This window comes from Zosterops lateralis, assembly GCF_965231275.1.
Source record: "Zosterops lateralis genome assembly, chromosome: 1".
Lineage (NCBI taxonomy): Eukaryota > Metazoa > Chordata > Aves > Passeriformes > Zosteropidae > Zosterops > Zosterops lateralis.
Genome location: NC_139762.1, coordinates 106,952,528 through 106,974,097, shown reverse-complemented (window position 1 = coordinate 106,974,097; position 21,570 = coordinate 106,952,528). Strand labels below are relative to the sequence as shown.

The 21,570-nt window shown below is 39.6% G+C and overlaps 1 protein-coding gene across 1 annotated transcript in view; it reads right to left on the bottom strand.

Annotated features, from left to right (window-relative positions):
- Nucleotides 1–1,295: 1,295 nt before the first annotated feature.
- TAF4B (TATA-box binding protein associated factor 4b) overlaps nt 1,296–21,570 on the bottom strand; it is a gene marked incomplete at its 5' end in the record, with an annotated part of 72,084 nt that continues 51,809 nt past the window's right edge. Inside the window, 2 exons of the mRNA XM_083876917.1 lie at nt 1,296–3,410; nt 14,464–14,583. Coding sequence (XP_083733043.1) covers nt 3,246–3,410; nt 14,464–14,583 — 285 coding nt within the window. The 3' untranslated portion in view covers nt 1,296–3,245. The remainder of the gene's footprint in view (nt 3,411–14,463; nt 14,584–21,570) is intronic.

Sequence of the window (21,570 nt, the reverse complement as noted above, 5' to 3'; positions counted from 1 at the left end):
TGAGATTTCAGTATTCCCATAAAGGGCAGGAAAATTGGGGAAAAGCATGGAAGTGAATCTCTGGTGATCTCTCCTTTAATTCCTGATGTGACTGAGCCAAGCCCAGGTATTTCCTAAATGCCATTAGAGGACACTTTTCTCAGAAGCAAAGCTGAGCTCGAATGGGAGGCAGGATGAACCCTTGCCAAGGAGACAAGTATTTTCAGTTTTTGCACCAAGGACAAAGCTGTCCCTGTCTGAAATTAGGCCTAAAGATTTGCTGAAAAAGCCTTTTTGGAACATCTCATACTCCTTACAGCCCTAAAGTTTTTGAATTTGAGAGGTCTTTTAAGAGTGGGGTGGGTGTGGAAGTAACACATGAGGGAAGAGGGAGCACACAGGGAGAATCTAGTGGTGAGAGACAACTTCCTCTGGCAGCAATAAAAGCATGTGATCTGCATCATAGACAAGCCATAAAGACACCTGAATCATCCACAGTCCTTTAGGTATATCTATTTATCAAGTATTTTCTCCAGCATATTTCACTTCAGTGTTGCACTGGTTTCAAGAGAAACAGCCAGGCCAATATGCAGATGCTCTTTGTGGTTCTCCAGCCTGCATTTAATTAATTGTGAGTTGTTTTAAAAATAATTTAGGACAGTGCTTCCACAGCACATTGCTGAAGTCTGACAGTTCATGCTTTGGCTTCCCAGAACATGTGCAAAGCTCTCACCTCTGCCCAGCTGTTAACAAAAACCTCGCAACCCAGTCTCTGTGCTGACTGAGAGGAGGAAATCAGACATGAGACATTGCTTTTTCTCCCTGCCCACCCCTCCCCTTTCAGCAATCGTTTTCTGTCACCTACTTCTGTTTAAAACCCCTTCAAACAGAGTTGTTCATAGTTAATATGTCACGTGAGGAAACCATGCCAGCTCCTGCAGTGGGCAGACAGCTGGGGCTCGCTCTCCGAGTCACGCCGTTAGTTATGGTGCTGACAGCTTCAGGTGCTGAACTTCTCACACTGGGAAACAAAGTTACCAATTTATTATTTTTAATAAAATAATTGCTTTAATGCAGTATTTAAAATAATTTTTAACATCTGATCAATAAGATAACAGTACACAAATATGGAAAATGCTGCACTTTACATAAAAAGTAAAGCTAAGCATTTAATTATACAAAACAATTTTGCCCAATGCCATCAATATCTTGCAAACTATAGTTTAGTCAAAGTACTGCTTATATATATATATGCTATATATACATATATAAATAATTTACAGCATTCATTCACTAGATTTGCTTACTACCGTTCAAAGAAAAACCAACATAATCGATTTGCAACTTTGTGAATTTGGTAGCCATCTGCAGTGGTTCTGACAGTGCAGCACAGTTTGTGAATAGTTGCTTCAAATTTTGAAGCAGCATGCCAAATAACCATAGGAAGCTTGTTCTTTCAAAGAAAAAAAATTCAGCAGGAAGCCATTCAGTAGTTGGTTAGAACATGGTGCTAATAATGTTCTGTGTTTGATCCCTGTGCAGGCTGTTCACTGAAGAGTTGGACTTGATGATCCTTGGGGGGAGCCTTCCAACTCATATTCATTCCGTGATTCTGTGAATACGGTCAGTGCCTTTCCCACTGATGCCTTGAGAGGCTACCTGGAACAGAGGCTAGACACTGTTAAAGGAATAAAGTAGGTATTTATTAAAAGGCCTTCAAAGGATACATCTTGGGTAGTATAAGAGCCTGGCCATGGTTCGACCCAAGATGGACAACCAGTCATGAGTTTTCACATTTTGTAAGTTTTGGTCTATTTATATATTGGGGTTAATTGTCCAATTACAGCTTCAGGTTATGAAATTCCATCTTCCCAGACTGCTCTCTTCAATTCACTGTTGTTTATACTTCTTGAAGCCTGAACTGCAACAGTGTCCTTGGTTCTCAGGCTGAAAAAGGACTGTTCTGTCTAACTAAACAGTGAGAACTTTCTAACATTTTATATGAAGTTCAGAGTTACATATAATGCAGACTCTGCAAAATATGAAAGCTAAAACTTAAGGCATCACCAGCAGTCCTGGGAAATAGCCATGCTATACAGCACTGTGTCATGGAAGGCAACATGTTTGGAGGCTGGGGAGAAGGGTGACCCAGAGGGCTTTCCTTCCACCACAAGGCAGTCTTTACCAGCCAGTAGACATCTTTTAATCTGTTTCAACAGTCTTTATAGTCCAGAGTCCTCCTCCTCACTGGAGGATGGAAACAAAGCAACTGTCTAAATCCTTTCTATTTGAGAAGCTTCCCTGTTACACCATACTGAAGTATTAAAACAGTACCTTAAAGTAGTGAATCCTGTGCTTTGCAAACACTGCTCCTTTCCAGTGAGTCTTCAGCTCCACAGTTTGAATGCATCTCAACTTTTCCCTTTTTTGTAGTCAGGTTTTAATATCTTTCCACATCTATGCTTAAGTTCAATGCTATTTTTTGTATCCACAGAAAGATAAACAGTTTCTTCTGTTTACTCTCCCTTTTTAGGATCTTTTACTCCTTGTATTTTTAGTATCTCCAAATTTTCCATGACCATCCAAGTATGCCTTAACTACACTGTGTGATGTACTTCACTCACAAGAATGACTGATTTGTCCTCCTTCCCTCAGTCACCTTCTCAGAGGAAAGGCTGAGGGCAATTTGAGGCGAACTGTGGGGTAGAAGGGACCCCTCATTCCTTTTTCTTGCTACTTTGATCTCCACAAATGAGCATAGCCAGTAGTAATTCTAAACCCAGAACATTTAAGATGTTGAGTCAGGCAATACATTAGCACTTTTACTGACTGCTGGTTCATGATTAAATACAGTTGCCATGCTATGCTGTGCCACTATAGTGATTTTTGTTTCCCTAAATAAGATTTGGTTGGAAGGTGGCACTACACATAGAACAGATGTTGCAGACTCTGGAGTACTGAAACAAGTGACATACATAAACTAGAGACACTTATCAAGCCCTCACAGCTTGTAAGACAGTTAAATGCAAGCAAATAGGTGCTTATGTGTGCAGCTCAGTGTTTTCATTGGTTTACAGACTAATTTAAGCCAAGTATTATTAAAAACCTTACAGGTGCTAGGTTAGGTATTTAATAAAAATGTTTATCTGTAAACAAAGAGTTATCCTTACAACGGATCGTTTTCCAGAAACTGGAATTTCAAGACAGTGCAACAATGCTTCAGTGTTTTCTTTGGCAGTAGACAGCAGTGAAATGCAAGATTCAAATCACTTCAGAAGTGCACGGTACAAGTGCAGAGAATGCTTCATCTCCCTCTCTTGTTCCATGCAGAAAATCAAGTCCCTGAGACAAACACGGGTTACTCTTGGACAGAGCGTCTGCTTCGTAAGGCTCAAACCTGATGATCCAGCAATTCTGTTGCCGTTCAAACCCTAAATGGGGGAAGAGAGGAAGAAAAACCCATCAAAAACATTAGAATTTCATGAAAATAGAATTTTTATCTAAATTGGTTGGATTATACTGCCTACTTGTATAAAACTAGCCCACTGATGTTCAGCTTTCCACGCTGAAAAACAGCAATCCAAAAATCCTTACACATTAGATACTGAAAAAGACAAAGCAAGCGCTTGCCAGACGGTAGTTTATTTCAGTCAAAGCAACCACAGAGTTCTTTCTTCCTTTAAAATTATACTATTATGGTAAGATAAATAACTGCCATTTCCCTGAAGTCTGCTAAACAGGCCTGCACTGAGAAAGGATCAGCCAACTATGAAGAAGGTACTAACACAGTACCTATGCAGAGGCCTAAGTTGTGCACAGCTCTTACTACTGCTTGCTCTATCTCTTCATGAGGTTTCCATCTCTTCATGAGGAAAACTGTCACTGTGAGTGCACCCTACCTTTGGAACATGGCCAGGAGAAACTCTCATCCCAGCCATCCTTTGTGCTCTGTCCTTTAAGGGGGCAACAAATACTCAGTAAAAGCATCCAGATATTCAGAACACTGAGCCTATCCATCTCAGGCAGCTGCCTTGCTTGGTTATGAAAATACAATTGGTAGGAGATGATGATATTTAGTAGTTTTACTTTCAAGCTACTGGAATGAGCAACCCCCACACTTTCCAAAATGCCTCAAGATTTATTATTAGGGGTGGAGAAGAGGAAGATTACCATGAGCTGCACAATAGACTGGCTACTTATCTTGGAGCCAATCTGTGCTGCACAGCCAGTCTCCTATCACTACTGGAGGGTTCTTGGTAATGAATGTAATTTGTACAAATACGAGTGCTCAGTCTCTGTAACTTCAGCAAGGCAATGCCTGCCAGCATCAACACCACTTGGAGATGGTGTTGCTTGGATGCAGTGTTAACTATATAAATTCTTACCCTAACACTCTCTGCAAGACTTCAGCAAAATGACTTTGTCCACTTTGCTTAGAGAAATCTGTTTAAACCCCCCATTTATTAGAAATGACTACCAGTTGTGGACTACATATAGCAGTAAATGCTACTGTTGTTAGGGTAGAAGCATTGAAATTTATTAAAAATATATAGAGATTCACCAGAGAGCACATGCTAGTCACAGAAAACCCAGGGCAGATTGCAGAAATGGAAGCTGTATTTTTTACAAGCAGCACGCAGGGTATTCAGCACCATTTCATTTGCTTTACAGTCAATACTATTAAACGCTATGAAATGCCATCATTTGAAACTTTCAGTTTGTTAAATGGCTTGGAACAAATGTGTGCATGGGGAAGACTGCTGGCCACATTGCACAGAGGGCACTGCTGTCCTGGTAAGACACAAAAGGGTCACAGTTCAAGTTTGTCATATGACAACCCTGAAGGATCCAGGGAAAAGATAGCTCTGCAATGCAGCTGCCAGCACGGGTTGAAAAGGAGGTCAGTCCAACAGGATGCAGCAGAAGGCCCGAGGCAATGTTATAAATGAAACAAACCCCAAGGGTTTTCAGTAACCCAACAGCAATGTCCTTTATAATTCAAAGAATTTTATTGAGGTGAAAGTATTTTCTCTCTAAATAAGTCATTAGACTAGAAGTCTTACCTTTAAAAAGACACCAAACAAAGCCACCTCAATCGTGTTCAGTCTTACAGAAAGGAGACAGACGGCACAAATCCCCCAGCCCACTTTGGAAGCTGTTGTAGCTGCAAGATGCTACAACAGGGCAGAAGCACCAAGCTGCCTGAGTTTGAGACAGAGTTATGGATTTGTTTATTCTTAAATTCTTACCTATCATGCCCAGTGCAGAGACATAAAGCAATATTATGCTGTAATACCACATCAAAAGTCAAAGCTTATCCTGGACCCCTGTTTACTAAGACAGCCATTCACAGTTCTAAGTTTCCCATAGCATCACTCTGGCTTATCAAAGCTACCAAGCACAGCATTTCAGGGGCCAGGGAGCTCTTTGACAACTAACAGCTCCTATCCTAAGTTAAAATAAAGTGTCCTTCTCTCAAAGTACATGATGGTTTAAAATTAAATAAGTCAACAGGCAGCCCAGGTCATTCCAGTCCAGATAGGGACCATGCTGGGGAATCCACTTTTAAGTGAATTTATAACAGTGGTGAGCACTATCTACTATTAACTACTGTCTTCCATAGTTGTATTGAAACAGTGTTTTTTCCTGGTTTTGTTTTGGAACTTGGACCAAGCAATGGTCTGAGATCTGCACATCCCAAAGAACCATCACAGACACCTCTCTAATGTCCAAGACTTTACTTAAGAAATGCCCAACTCTGAGCTCTCAAGCTGACAGAAGGGACACGTTAGGGGAGGGTCGTTGGCTGCTCCATTTGAGCAAATTCCTATTGGGGAGGAGGTCAACCTTGTCTGGCCCTAGGCAACAGTCAATAATCCTCTCCTTTCGATCTCACATACCCCTTCCTCAAAAGCACAAAGCTTTTGAGACCTGAAAAACACCAGCTCACTCCTTGCTCCCAAGACATCTCGATTATGCTCCTCCCATTTGGGCAGCAACCATTTGTGTCTTGCTGTTTTGGGGGATTCTTCACTGCTAGCCTTCAGCATACCCCAAGACAGCTTTATCTATTTCTAAGAGAAAAATGCTACTTTTTAACCAGGTCACAGACAAGTACAAAGATAAGAAAATAGAAAATGCATCCCTGTAGAATCAATTCCAGCAAAGGGTACTGCAATCAGTCTGCATCCCCCTTCTACAACATCTAATTATTAGTGCTCTAACCAGCAGCTTCTTTTTTTTTTTTTTTTTTTTTTTTTTTTTTTTTTTTTTTTTGTTACCTTGAAGTTCCTGCCTTCCAGTAAACCCTCACCACCCTGCTTTCCTTCCAAAAGGGAAATGACACAGAGACATGCAGCCCAGGAGGGCCAGCTACCAGCCTGGGTATCACAGCTAACCAACCCTGTTTGTAAGCCAGGTAAGGCACTGTGCAGTGTAACTGCACCACTGTAAACCACCCTACCCAGTACTGAAACCACAACTTAAAATGGCTTAAAATCAGTCCCAGGAGGCCACAACAGCAGCAATCCTGCTTTTGATCAGGCCCAGGAGGCTGCAACAGCAGGAGTCCTGCTTTTGAACTATCCTCAGAATTGAGCCAAATCAGCAACTTTTCCACAGCAGCACACTGTTACCCTTAGAGTCTTTTATACACACCTGACAGACATCAATTACACTCACTGATTTTGGCAGCAGAACACCTTGTTGTGCTTCTGCTGTAGTCCCAAGCTGTTGAACAGCCAGTTTCGTTCAGAGGTTGCTCTGGAAACAGGTTCAAAGATCTCTAGAGCTCTCTCCAGTGGCTGGATGGAGAATTAAATACCAACTCTCTGAAATGGCAAGAGGGAAGTTAATACAGAGCCACCATTACCCCCGTATTTCTAGTCTGCAAGCTATCTGGAGCTTGGCATCTGCAAGTCTGGATCATGGATACCGACAAGGATTTCAAAACTGCTCAGAGCTATTCTACAGCCCCTGACACAAAGCTCAGAGAAGTCTGCAAACACCTTCCTTCCCACCAAGTTCCAGTCAGGTTCTGTGAGCTGTTCCTGGTGGAGTACACTCTCCCTTCCCAAATTCAATGACTTCACACCAACCAAATTTCAAAATTTTAAAGTCTTGGCAGGGAGACACTTAAAGGGAGAAAAGTGTTTAGTCAAATGTTAAAAGTCAAGCCAAAAGTTCTCATTTCAATTTCTGGTGTGGCATAAACATATCACAGTCCCAGAGCCAAGATCCCAAGACAGCAAACTGTTATTGCAGCTCTGCTGCACATTGCAAAAATACCACCAGCAGAAGGAAGCAAAGTCATAAGACACTTTTCAATGACATCTTCAAACACTGAAAAATGACAGGAGTGTGCAGCAGAGATGTTGCTGAAAGGTGGTAAGAACACCTAGTGAACTGAAGCAAAAGCATCCAGGTTCAACCCCCATCTCTGTCACGTGTGGTCACACTGAGGTCAGTGATACCTAGTGCATGCTGTACTTGGTTTCCCAGCTGTAAAAAACAGAACACATTCCTGTCTCATAGGAGGAAACAAGGGTTAAAAAACCCTTAACATGTTGTGTTCAAGCACTTACCTGAGTCTCCTCCAGCAGCCAGGGGAGAAGGAACAGACCCTATCAAAATTGTGACATTTTTGCTCATACACACAAGTTCCTAATCTAGGCCAGAGAAAACAAAGTGAAAGAAGTTGATAGCAGTTTGGTGGCAAGCCAGCCTACTGATGCTGCCTATTCTAACAAACCTTGGTCTGACAGAAATACTGACACACTCGCAACACTAAAATATTACATGACTCAATATTTATACAATTCTTTTTTAAAAATAAATTTGGTTGTGTTAGGTTGGGGTCTGAGGATTTTATTTTTTTTTTTAACCTTATAGACCATTAGGGTAGCTCAAGCCAGTGGCTGAAAGACTCAGATCTCTATATCCAGACTGCTTCTTGTGCAGCTGAAAACAAACATGTATTTATGATGTTATCTGCAACCTACAAAAAAGCCTCACAGAGCTGTCAGATCTATATAATAGAAAACTCCATTCAATTACACATTTTTCTTCAGATTTCATTGCAACATTCCTACAAGTCCTTTCAAATGTAGGCAACAACATGTTTTACATATTGAAACAAATTACTATGAATGCAATGTCAGTTTATTCACTATTATGCCCAAGATTCATGTACGCGTGTCACTTCGTATGGGTACATCAGATGCTTAATCTGTACCTGGAGGTAATGAATCCTATACAAATATGTCATGTTAGTTAATAGACAATTATTAAGCTGAAATTTTCTGGCTCTTTGCCACATCATCTTAAGCAATGTATTGTCAACTAAATTATAAATCTCTTGACCCTTCACATGTCATCAACATTTGTGCATTACCAATATGTTCAGCCTAAAGCTACAATGCAATTAGTCATTTAAATTGCAGATATCTTTCACATATAAGAAGAATAAAGTTCATCTCTAGCACAGAGAAGGAACAATATGGGCCGATGAACTGTATTTCTGAAGTGTGTGAATGGCAGTTGAGAATATTTTCCCCTATTTACATGGGGAAAAAATTCAGATCAAGTGTATGGCCTAGACTGACAGGAGCCAGGAAATTCAGCACAGAAACTGAAACTCTTTAACTGACAAAGCTGTGTTTTGTTAGGTCTTGAAACAGATAACTAAGATGCTGAAGACATTTTATAATTGCAGTTAACTTTTAGCTCCCTTCTTCCCCAAAGGTATGACCATGTCATAGACACTTCAGTTGTCCAAGAGCTTAAATAAGAACCAGAAATTGAAATTGAGTCTGCATACATTAAATATATGCAAAGCAGAAAAAAGCCCTCACCCTGCAGTATCACTTAATACCTATGGGCTGGGGGAAGGGGTGACAGAGACAGAAAGAGACAGAGAAAGTGAGGGAAACCACTGAAGTGTAGAAACAGATTTTGTAGCCTGGTTATGAACACCTACTTATATACAAGTAGCCCAATTTAAAGTGATTGCCTTTAAATTAATTTTATGCAGCTTCTAAGAAAATATTTTAGCAGATTATCATGTACTCATGCTGAAGACCAGGCAGTGGCCTCATTGCACAGGGAGCTGTCATTTGCTACAGAGCCAATTCATGCCTTTAAATTCACACTTAGGCGTGTCCTTAACACCAATACTGAAGCTGATGAATTGTGCTCGTGTCTTCTGTCAAGAGCTTATGGCCAAAAAGTGGCAGTAGCTTCTAAGTTACCACTTACAAGAGTATAAACTTCTCCTGGGAAAAAAAAAAAAAAAGCACCAGCGGATTGTCACACACCAGAAAACACAAAAACACACATGACACCTCTTCCCCAGTGACTTGGAAGAGTTGGGTTCACTTCCATTCTGCAGAAAGGACTTGCTGCTCAAAGGCTTAACTCTTCCTCAGTCAACCTAAAGAACATTTCCAAAGTTTAAACAGCACCATGTACAGAATATGTTTAACCAACATGCATACCGGCATCGTAAAGTTGTAAAGCAAGAAGAGTAAGTTTAAGTTCTGCTAACAATGATCAGATGTGGCAGACACAAGAGAAGATGACACGCTCATTTCCTCCACCCACAATTAATACTAAAAATGGAACAATGACCACTGTGGTAAACAAGGCATTTCTCCCGTTTTTGCTTGCCAAACTTCTTTGCAGAACGGGAATTCAAGTGTGGACTGCTGTATTAGATATACACAACCCTGGAAGTGTCACATTATTTTAAGTCTGTTGGCCAGGACTAGGAGTTTGACAGAAAGGAAGTACTTGAATGGCTCTGCACTGACCACAGCATATCAGCTGCATGATTTACTTATGTAGCAACTACTTGCAGTAGCTTAAGTTTCCACAGCAAAGCCAGACTACCTGTGACAAGGAAAGATCCCACACTTACTAACAGAGCAGCCAGTCTTGGCAGGGGACAGAACAGACACAAGCAGTATCTGGAACGAGGAATTTCCTTTGCCATTAGATCTGGCAAAAAGAAAGAAAATACACAAGATGTACACCTCTGAGTCAGTCAGTGGAACCAACCTGGAAGAAAGTAAGTGAAGAACTCAGCGCCAATAGCACTTAGGGGCAAGAGCGACTGCATCACTTCTAAGTAGTTTATGTGTTATCATGGAGCCAGAAAAGTAATGCAAAGCAAGTAGTCTACCCCAAAAATTACACAGAAATACAAGTATCCCACTAAGTTTTCCTATACAAAGTAGAAGGGCCTGACCACAGTATTCAGATGACGACCATAAGTGTACCAGCCAGTCTTCTGAGTCTACTTTCAGAAATATCTGTAGATTTTCTTCCTCCCTGTTGCATGATTCTGCACAAATACACAGCTCTTGGTTCAAGGCCAAAGATGACCTTACACCCAAGACACCTCTGAACAGAAGGAAAGAAAGTTTAAGGACTCTGAACTGTAGTCATCAAATTTCTAAGATTCTAGTTACAGTGAGAATGAGACAAAGCTGTTTCCAAAATGGCTTTGTCAACAGAAGAACAGTAAAACTTAATAATAATAAAAAATCCTCGACTATTTATCAGCATTGAAAACATTATGGGGCATGTTACCAACCAGTAAAAGCTATGAAACAGAACAAAGAATTGGGAAAATGAGTCTGTGGTTTCAAGTTTACTTTTTTCTTATTTGTTTTAGAAGTGTCCTCTTCCCTTCCCAAGATGAGTTAGTTTTCAATTCTTCCTACCCTTTAATCCATTACTGTTTACCACATGCCCTCAAACTAGGGGAGGAGGAGAGGTGGGTAACAAATGCGCAAACCCCAAGACACATATAAATAAAATCCAAAGGCCTCTCCTCTTCATTGTATCCAAAAGTGTCCAGAGGGATAAGAATGAGAGAGATGAAGATATTGCCACCTCTGGATTACAAGTAGCACCAATTAACACATTTTCACAATAGAGGGAATTTCTTACCAGGGCTTTCTCAAATTACTCTTTCTGAACAATACCATTCAAATGTTAAGTTGCAGTGAAGAGAACATGCAAAACTACCCAAACTAGTGTTTCCAACAAGAAAGGAAAAAGAATCCCCATTATACTGATGCCTTTTCTTCCTTTTATTTTTTTAATTAGGCCTAGAGCATTAGCTTTATTTTTTCATTCCATGATCATCATGGATTTTTCCCTACTGTTATTTCAACTTTACAGATACATAAGCAACCATGGCAATATATAGATTACTCTTTTTATATTGCTTTTAGGTCCAAATTAGTTGACAGGCACTCCTCTGCACAAGAGCCTCTTTCTGTACTTATTACACTATGAGGTGATGAGGCTGCTGGCAAGCAGGCTTCTGGCTGGAAAGCACATGCTTGTGTCACCACATGTTCTAGTTACCACATTAAAATGAAAGACCTGGAAAGACAAAGTAAAGCACAATTCCAGACATTGAAATAAGATGAATGTGCAGGAATCATGAGCTCAACTATCTCAGGAAAGACTTTCCAGAAGAGGAACAAAGCCCAGTGCTGGAGTGTGGAGAAATAGAAAACTTCTGGGCTGAAGAATCATCCCAGTTAAACATAGATACTAATTTGTGGATAAGTTAGCATACCATGCTCCCTAAAATGCTGGTTTGAGCCACTTAAACACTTACTGCAACAGTAGGCAGCAGATCCAACCAACCCAGTCTGCTGAACTGAACTTTCTCAGTATCCATTACGTTTTGGTACTGAATAGAGAAAGGCAAATATACGACAAATTTGCTTACAGAGTTTCACTTTTTTAATACATACTGTAAGAGATTATTTCTTCCCTGTCTGCCCAAATACCTTAGGGCTTTGCTTTCCATCAATAATTGCTTGAAACAATTCCTTTCCTTTAATTATTGCAGTAGGCATAAAAAGAAGCTGTACAGAGCTGACATGGCCATAGGAGACACATCTGTAAAAAGAACATTATCCAAAGAAAGTTGAAGTCATAGTTAAAAATCTTAATCCAGTTAGCATCAGTGATTTCACTCAATAATGTTAAATATCATTCATACTTAGGAATAACTTCTTCTATCGTACCTCTCTACCAAGTTATTAGGCTTTAAAAATAATACCAATAAAAATAATAGCAAATAATATTAATAATAATAGGTCACAGGAGTATTATGCACAGATTTACTTGCCATTTCACAGTCTAGAAGTTCTGACATTTAAGATTATTTGAGAATAAAGCTGTCTGTGTTTTGTCAGTATTTGCAATTTGAAATGAGAAAGCACATCCTGCCTGTTTAAATTATTCTCAGACAGGTTGCCCAAAAAGATGATTTTAAAGATGCCCAAATGTGTATCAGCCTAAGGCCATATTGTACTTGCTTTCAGTTTCAAAGACCTCCTTTCATCTCTGAAGAATGGAATGTTGTTTACTGCTCAGGATGTTTTGCCATGTTATCATGAATGTCTTACAAATGTTCTGCTTCTTGAACTAGACAGTGTTTGTCAAAACCATGCTTAATTCTACATGAGAAGTCTTAAGCCTTTTATAAATCCTGCTCAGATATATTGGGACACTTGAAAACATTTAAATCTAAACATCCTTCTCAAGGATCGCTATACCGCATAATTTCACAAAAAAAAAAAAAAAAAAAAAAAAAAAAAAAAAAAAAAAAAAAAAAAAAAAAAGTCTGCAGAGAAATGCTTTCCAGTAGCATGAAGCCTAAGAACTAGGCATTGGAATGTGAGTTTGCATGCAAGAAACAAAAACAGTTTCACTGTCAGAATTAGTTTCACCTACTGCCCTTACAAATCAGTCTAGTATGGCAACCTATATGAGAAGCTGCTTAAAATACAGCAGGTAAATTTGTGACAATGGAATGTTATCAAGGTTTATGGTCAGTTTTAGGCGTGTCACGTCCACATTCTTTTAAAGTGGCAAAGTAAACAATGGATCACCAGCTTTCAACAGCAACACTGTTATCTGCCTCACTTTGGCATAATCTCATGAAGCTTTTAATAAAGCAGACATACCAAAGATGATGAGAAATAACTGAGAAGTACTTAACAGGCAGACTTGTTAAATAGTCAGAAACAAATCCGGCAATAATTACAGAAAACCACTATGAAGAACAGGAATAGTTACCCGATAGAAGCTTGGGGGAAGATGAGAAAAGGATGGGGAAAACTGTTCATATGCTAGACTGATTTTTTCAAGTTTTTCCAGTGGTATTATATAAAAAAAAAAATAACCATACCTTTAGCTTCATGCGAAAGTGCATTAAAAAACTTCAAAGAAGAGAAGAAAAGCTGTTCAAAAGCTGTGAACATTGCTTTCTTCAGCTCGTTTAGAGACAGATCGTTTCCCTTCACTTGTGGTTAACAGGGAGTATTCAAAGACCTAATTCTGTATCCATGTCAGGGAAAAAAAAAGTTAAAAATTCACTGAAACAAGATTATCTCACCTGCTTAGTGAGGCCTCTTGTAACAGCCTGGATGAAGGAAAAACTACAGGACACTCAGTCTCAGCTGAGTGAGATTGTAGTCTCAGCTACATTGCAAATAACTGAGGACAAGATCCTCCATATGCAGAAATGACAGTGTGTTTTCAATTCTACCATCTATTTAAGCTTTCCAGACAACAAGAATGAAAAAGACTTAAGGTTCATCAGAAAGGACAACTTTTCCATCACTGCCTCCACACAAGAGTTACAGTCCAGGTTCCTGCTCATTGTGATTATGTCAGGGCAACCAGCCTTTCACTTGAGCAATACTGAGGCTTCATGGTAGAGGGGGAAAAAATGGCAGGAACACTAATTTCTCCAATTTCCAGAAAAGATGATGACCTTTAACAGAAGTAGGCTGTCAGCTCCTCAGAAAGGACTTCTGCAGCCACAAAAGCTTCCTAGGTATTGGGAACAGTTACTCTTCAGCACATTAAGAGATTTGTTCAGAAAAGATTTGTTAAAAGCACTTTCAATATTCAGAATGAGCCACAGAAGACAATCTGGCTCATTGCAGAAAGTGAATTGTCTAGCTTTACTGACTTATTTATCGGTTTTTGGGAAAACCTAGCCAAGGTGAACTCACAATATTTGAGAATAGTCCCTATGCATTGTGCATGGATAAATGTCCACAGTCAAATATCAAATTAAGAGCCATTTGAAAAGCCATCCAAACCAGGCACTGTGAATTCAACTAAGGGACCATGATAACTGTGGAAGGCCACCACAGCTTGGTTACCCCTCCACCATAGATGGAAATTTCTCTGAGTCATCATTGCATTCAGTCCTTTACGCACGGCACTCTTATGCACAGTCATTCCTTTAACAGACATTACACACACCCATCAAATTTACCAGAAGCAATCTTTTCAAGCACCTAACACACAAACTAGGTTTCTTACAGAATACAACAAACCATTTTGTGTGTGAGAATTTTCACTTCTCCCCACAGGGAAAGATAAATGTAATTCAGTATGAAGATGTAACACCATGCAAGTCATCGCAAGCCATGCCTGTACCTCAAGCCCAGATCCAACGTTTGATGAATCCAATGGTCTTTTCTTCCTTGGTCCAATGGCTGCCAAAGCGGTGAGGTTGGCTTCTCTTTGTTGCATCTGTGCTAATTCCAGCTGTTGCATCTAATTTAAAAAGAAAACATCTACATTAATTATGATACACATTATGTTAAAAGTTCTTTTTACACCAGTTTCAGACAGCTCTGTAGCTCCTACAGAAACAATGTGTTTCACAGCATCTTTCCCCTCTTTCTGGTCACTTTTGACAAATTCCAGTACTCAGTCACACTTGGAGCCCTATGGAAGCATTGTGTAAACAACACCTTTTATGGAGACCACACTGTGGTATCAATGCAGCCTCAACAGGGGCCTTGAAGCTGCTTCCCAACCTCATAAGGTTTGATGGTTTTGGTTAACAGAAAATCTTGGTCTGAGCTGGTTTTTGAAGCTGGATTAGTATTAAAAATTGAAGTTACCAAGTTATGTGACCTAGGTTTATTCTTATTTCAAAATCTCAATTCCTGACAGCACAAGCAAGATACCAAATTTCCTCTATCACTTGAACTCGGCACTTAACACTGCCATTGTGAAACACTGTACAACCTAATTTCACAGGATGCTGCCAGTTGACTGCTAGTCTTTCTTTTCCCAGTACACATTTGAATGTTCAGGAACATCTGAAGCAAATTAGAGGTACACTAGCATGTTTATTTTCACTCACCTCCAAAACTGCTGGACACTAAGAAACCATTAGAAACAACTTTCACCTGGGTTAGGTAAACTTGGGATGGGATAGAAACCCACAGTAAAGAGGATTAAAACTAAAAAAAAAAAAGTTTTATTCTTTTATTAGAATGTATGTAGATACATTCTATTTAATAATTATCAATACCAGCTGCTCTGGAGCTCAACCCAGTCAAGTCTGCTGACAGACTGACTGTCTTAGATCAGCCACCTTGCTAATACAACCACACAGTTTCCAGATGCACCAGCTGTCCAGCTTGGAGCATGGGTGGAGAAGGAAGGGTTTCCAAACATAAACCTCTGGTTTGATGTCAATCCTGGGATGATCTGACCTGCAACTAGTACAGCTCTGTAGCCCACATCCTCCTCATTCCCAGGACTTAGAAGATTGTTCAGATGGGGATTCTCTGCATGAATGTGTGCGCACCTCTTAAAAAAATTAAAGTACAACCATACCATGGATAGGAAAGCATCCAAATCTTCTCCCCTCCCCCATCATAAACCCAATGACTTATCTGGACTTCCTCACTCAGTCAATATCTTGCTTACCAAGCTTGCAACACTCTATGATTTTGCTTGCTTTTCAGCTCAGAGATCCCACTTGGAGAGGAGAACTGCAGCCAATAACAAATGAGCTTGCAGCACCTACATGGTGTAAGTCTTCTACTTGCTACCACTTAAATAAAGATGAATCCACAACAAAGAAATACTTTGGGGTTCAGGGGGAGTGTTTTGGGAAGAGAGCTTTTGGCTAGGTAGTTTCTGGGTAGGTGTTATTACGAGGCTTATTTTACTTCATATATCGTGATGGTGGCAGCTTCACATCAAGTACTGCAGCAACTAGGCTCTTTAAATAAAAACAACATTTCAGGGCAAAATTCCTAAAAGGACAATGTTCCCTCAAAGACTCAAACTGATCATGGTTTTTCAGCAGGAATCAGGGAAAGCAAGATTTAAACAAATATGTTGAGAATAGTTTTTTTGGGGGGTTGTATATTTCAGTTTTGAAAACAGCACTATTTGCAAGTCATCTTTGATCACCTTATGTAGGCTTTTATTGTAGTAGTACTTCTTTAATGCTATAGACCATCATTCACTTATCACACACACTCTTCTTGCTTTTGTGTGCAGTGTACATGATTAAAACCTTATTTATCAAAATTCACTCAATTCAATCAGTTTGTTTTTTATTCAAATATACAGGATTGCTTTCAAGAATACTTTATAGACTATAAACTTTAAAACTACTAGGATTTTGCAATTGTCTGAGATTAAGTCCATGCACCCTACTAGCATAAAATGTAGCTCACTCATGACAATTGTCACACGTACACCACAGAGTTCTTGCCATGAGAAGGGGCATTGCAACATGCCATGCACACAGTGCCCTTCTGGGGAAAGATTAAACTCCTAAAGGCCCCAGTGAAAAAGAAAACCAGAAGGGAAAAGATGATTTGCTTAAATTTAGGCACATTACACTCAAAGTAAAATAACTTTTAAAACCATTAAACTTAAGACAAAACAAAACAACCCAAAAGCCTTTATTAGTCTAACCGTGTGCTTCCATCCCTGGGAATCACTGGAAAACATCGTCCTTCTCTCTCAACCCTACAAAACACACACCAACCAGCTTTACTGCAGTTAGACTTGTCAAAAACATGTGGTTGCTGAACCCCTCTGGCTTGAAGCAGCATTGAAATAAGTCCCTCTCTCCTTTTTACAAATGCTGTTGATGGGCAGTCATGGTCAAGTGTGAGGACAAAAGGCAGAGATATGAAATAAATACCAAGAGGGTTTTGACTTGGCATCAGCATGGGGTGGAAGGGACTGGGTGAGTTGAGGCTCTCGTGGTGGAACATCAGGATGCTGCTCTGGTTGAGGACTGGGCAGTGCCTTGGCACCATGACCATTTATTTACCCCATGAAACTCAAGCAGACCAAGCATGCTGCTGGCACAGACACACTGCAGGAGGAAGCAATGCTGCTGGAGGGCAGTGCTGGCAGAGGTAACAAAGGAGAGAGAGGATGACACTTGGGGGACTGTATAAAAAAGATGTGCTTTCTAGAAACAGAATTGATGCATCATCGACCAAGCAGTTCCCAAGACAATGCTGGAATCACACATCATTACCAACATCTGCTCTCTACAATACATTTTTCACCTCCTAGCTAGTCAAAGGATTTTTCAAATCATGCAGAATCTCACCAGAGGTTTGGAGCAAAAGAAAAAAAAATCATAGTCTTGTTGCATTCTACACATCTCAGGGATTTTTCTGAGAACATAATTAAGACAAATGAATGTATACACTCAATTTCTATAATGGACTCAACAGATCCCCATTAAGCAATATGGGCAGGCATCCAAATTACCCTGCTGAAGCCAGCAAAATCATCTTTTCATCAAGTTTTGTTCCATTAAAAATTGCAGATTAAGTGTCTAAACATTGTGTGAGCAGTTAAAAGCACAGGATAAGGAGAAGACAGGCTGATAATGTCAAGGGATACCCGGGGATACTGGCTGGCTAACTACTGCCAGATTTTCCTAAATGAAAGATTAGGAAAGAGCAAGAGGTGACTATGAGGAGTCAAATCTTTCTTTAACAGCTAGTTTTGTAGCATGTAAGTTAGGTAAGAAAGATCACCGCACTAAGAGACAGTAAAAGCAGTGCATACACTTTATTAAAATATAACATAGAGAAGCTGCATGGTTTCCCTTCTAGAGGTCAGTTCTCATTGCTATTGGCGTCTTTGAGTGCGACAGGATACAAAGAGAACTGTAACACCCAGGTGAAATTATACCATCATACTCATCTTGACAACAGATTAATCTTTTTCCTTGCAGACAGAATTGTGTGATGGCAATTCCAGAGGAGCAGGGGGAAGCTGCACAAGACATCAGACCCCAAAACTAATAGGCTGCCCCTCAACCTGGCCTACTTAATCTGCTGAAAGATGCTGCTCTTCCATCACAACACAAGAACCCAACACATGCTGTATTCAAAATTCCTTCCCCAAGAAGGGTATTAAGAGGGGATGGGTTCCAGGCAAGTGGTAAATCAATGTTCATGCTTCTTCCCCCCCCTTTCTGGATTTCACATATGCTAACACTGCAGTACAAAGAGTTCTAAAAACCTGTGTATAGAGATCAAATTGCTATGAAAACGTCTCAGAACTCGTAAAATAGTCTTTGTTGCTGCTGGCCTTTTTAATAATAAAAATAGGGTTTAAAGTCTGGTCTTGCAGCAAGCAGGAATCTCTAGGGTGACACAATAACCATTTTAGTTAATCTGACCTGCAGCAGAAATCAGGAAATAAGGTATGTTTTAAAGTCCTTCCTTATAGTGAAATGGCATTTGCAGCATGGCTGTAATCACACAAAATGAAAGGCTTTAAAATTGACCTCTCTGTTCTTCATTCAATCCTCTGAGAAAAATATTTCTTTTCCTGCTCACAGAAATTCTCTCATTTACGTCTCATACCCCACATTTCAGAAAATACGCAAAATCTATTTTTACTATTACACCAACGACATTTTTGAGGCACTTTATTATTAAAAAATAAATTTCAAGTTGTGTAAGAAGACAAGAAGTACTTCAGCTATGAGATGCTGAAACTTTTACTTAAAGCAATACTGCAGATTGGTTTTAAACTCTTTTGGTTACGAAGTATGTGATAATATGATCAGAGCCTCAATAATGCAAGTTAGGCGAATCTCGAGGCTTTTCCTAAAGAGGAAGAATCCCTTAAGCACAACTGATGAAAAGTATACACTGCTACAAATAAAGTCCACTAATTCACACCAGCTAATCCATGATGTTTACAGCAGAGGGTGGCTGTATTATCAAAGGTCAGGGAGGAAAAAAGAGTGTTACCTAGCTGAATTCAAATTCACCTTAGAAAAGGAGAAAATGAAAGCCTTTGTGTCTGGTCACAAAGTACACAGCAGCACAGGATTCAGGTATTTGGCATAAACTTTCATAGCAGACAAAGTACATGAAGCATTTACTCTCTAGATCCTCAAAAAATGGTTTTACCAGGGAAGGTTTTTCTACAGGTAAAGATGAGGTCATCTTTCTTAGCCAGGGCTCACAGAGCAGTAACAGGACTGAAGAAGAAAAAGAAAAGCCAGACAGGCAGCCCTCGTCCAGCAGACGACATGCCAGCATTGTGCTGGCATGAGAAATTCATACCACTGTCTGCTTCTGCAGGCACTTCAATATACAAAGTACTAGGAAACAAATCTGAGGAGCAAAGAAATCTCTCTTCATTTGAATGCTGAGAACTTATGCCTGGGAAAAAAATAGCCAAAAAATTGTCTTAGCAATGCAATAACAAATAAATACAGTCCCATGGATGTAAATGAGCTCAGAAGAAATGCTGGCAAGACAGATGTGGGTAAACATCATGATTCTGGACTTGGTTATAATTAATATAAGAGAAAGACTTGAAAATGTATGTACAAGATACTGGCTTTAATATTAAGTAAAAAGTGGGGATGTCTCCATATATGACATTACAGGCAGATAGAGTACAGGACAGATTAAATAAATATTTAAACTAACAGAAGAACTGGCAGAAAAGGAAACCAGGGAAGACTGAACACAACTTAATGTATGCCTAAGGGTTATATGTGCTATCCAGCAATAAGTACATCAGGAGTAATAAAAGCACTAAAGTAGATGAACAAGAATTTGTATAAGACTTGCAGGGGGAAAAAAAGAAAGGAATATAGGCATACAAAAGAAACAGAAGCTCCCAGTCCTATCAGCTTCCACAATAAAGAAACTAAACAATAAATTAACAAATAGTAAAATTCAAAGTAAGTCAAAGAAACTGTGACCGAATTTCAATGTCAACCTTTTTCCAGCTCACATCTGTGAAAAAGAAACCTCAGGACCTATCTGAGCCTTTTATTGCTCTTTTCTGTGTATTTTTAATGAATTAAATAGTGAGGTACCTTTTAGGGTCCACTTATCCCACTGAAATGACTTTTCTCATTTTTGTATCCATTCTCTTCTTTTGACCAGCTTTTTCAAGCAAGGTTTCACTGGGTTTCATTATGTCCTCTCTTTAGTGCATTGAAAGTTGTCTACTGCTCTAAGTCACTTCTCTCTTCATTGTCTTTAGAAGAAAGAACTGCAATTTTTTTTCACATTCCCTTTAAGCATTTTAAGGAACTTGAGAAGAAAATGAAAAATAAACCTTAAAATCTGCTTTCAATCCCAAGCCTCTCACACTGGTTGTCATAAAGCTCAATGAGCATTACTGCCTCCAGCCTCTACCTTTCCTATACAAAATTTTTTGCCCTACAGGTTGAATGCAGCTGAATAGCAGGCTTCTCATATGGGGGACATTCTCTGAGGAAAACTGACACTTGGAGGCTGCATATTTAAACATTTACCATCCTTTCCTCTTGCCTATAATGCAATTTCTCTTCTTGCAATTGCTTCCTTTCAAACTGTTTTAATTAGCCATACAATTAGTTTCCACTGACTTTTCCCTCTGTTGTAATTTAGATTTAACAGCAGAAAGGCAGAATAGCATGCACTGGTTTGAAATGCAGTCCTGACTTATAATAGAGCTGTATGTAATACTGTAGATTTCTTTCAGGTTAATATTCCACATACCTACTTCAGTGGCAGAAAAGGCCCTACCATGGCTGTGTGCCCCAAGACCAGTCTGTATAAAAGAGTGCAATAAAATGATTTGGAGAACAACAGAACATTTTTCCAGGATAGCCACAAAGTAATCTACCCATAGAGGGTAGGAGGGGGAAAAAAACGGTATTTTGAGTTGATATTTTGTAAAATACAATTAACTCCACACAAGGAAAAACCCAGGGCACAGTGACTTCCTGACTCCTTATTTTGCCCCCTCTTGGTAAGAATTTCCTATGTGTTGGAGTGTGTATTTTATTTTACCAGTTTTTTTGGTTTGCTTAACCATTATTGATACATTTCTATGTTTTCTAGGACACTTGGAACATGATTTCCCCTGTGCAGTCCCATCAGCTTGCCTCACTTGGAGGCCCAGGGAAGTTTTTGGATGTCTGGCATCCATCATCACCCTCTCCATGTGCTTTCAGACACTGCTTAGGCTAATTTTGCTGCAAGAACAAGGAACAGACTACAGGACCCCACACCAATGCAACGTATTCCACAGGTTTTGTTTCAGATGCTATCATTTAGGAGAAGACTGTTCAATGACCATCAGCAGTCAGGTTTCTCTATCTCATCATGCAGCCCACTCAACATTTCTTGGCAGACAACTCTCTGTATCTTAATTATCATTCTCTTTTTATACTTTCAGCCCTTAAGTTTCCTCTGTTAGCAAATTTCTAATCTAATGCCATACTTACAACAACCA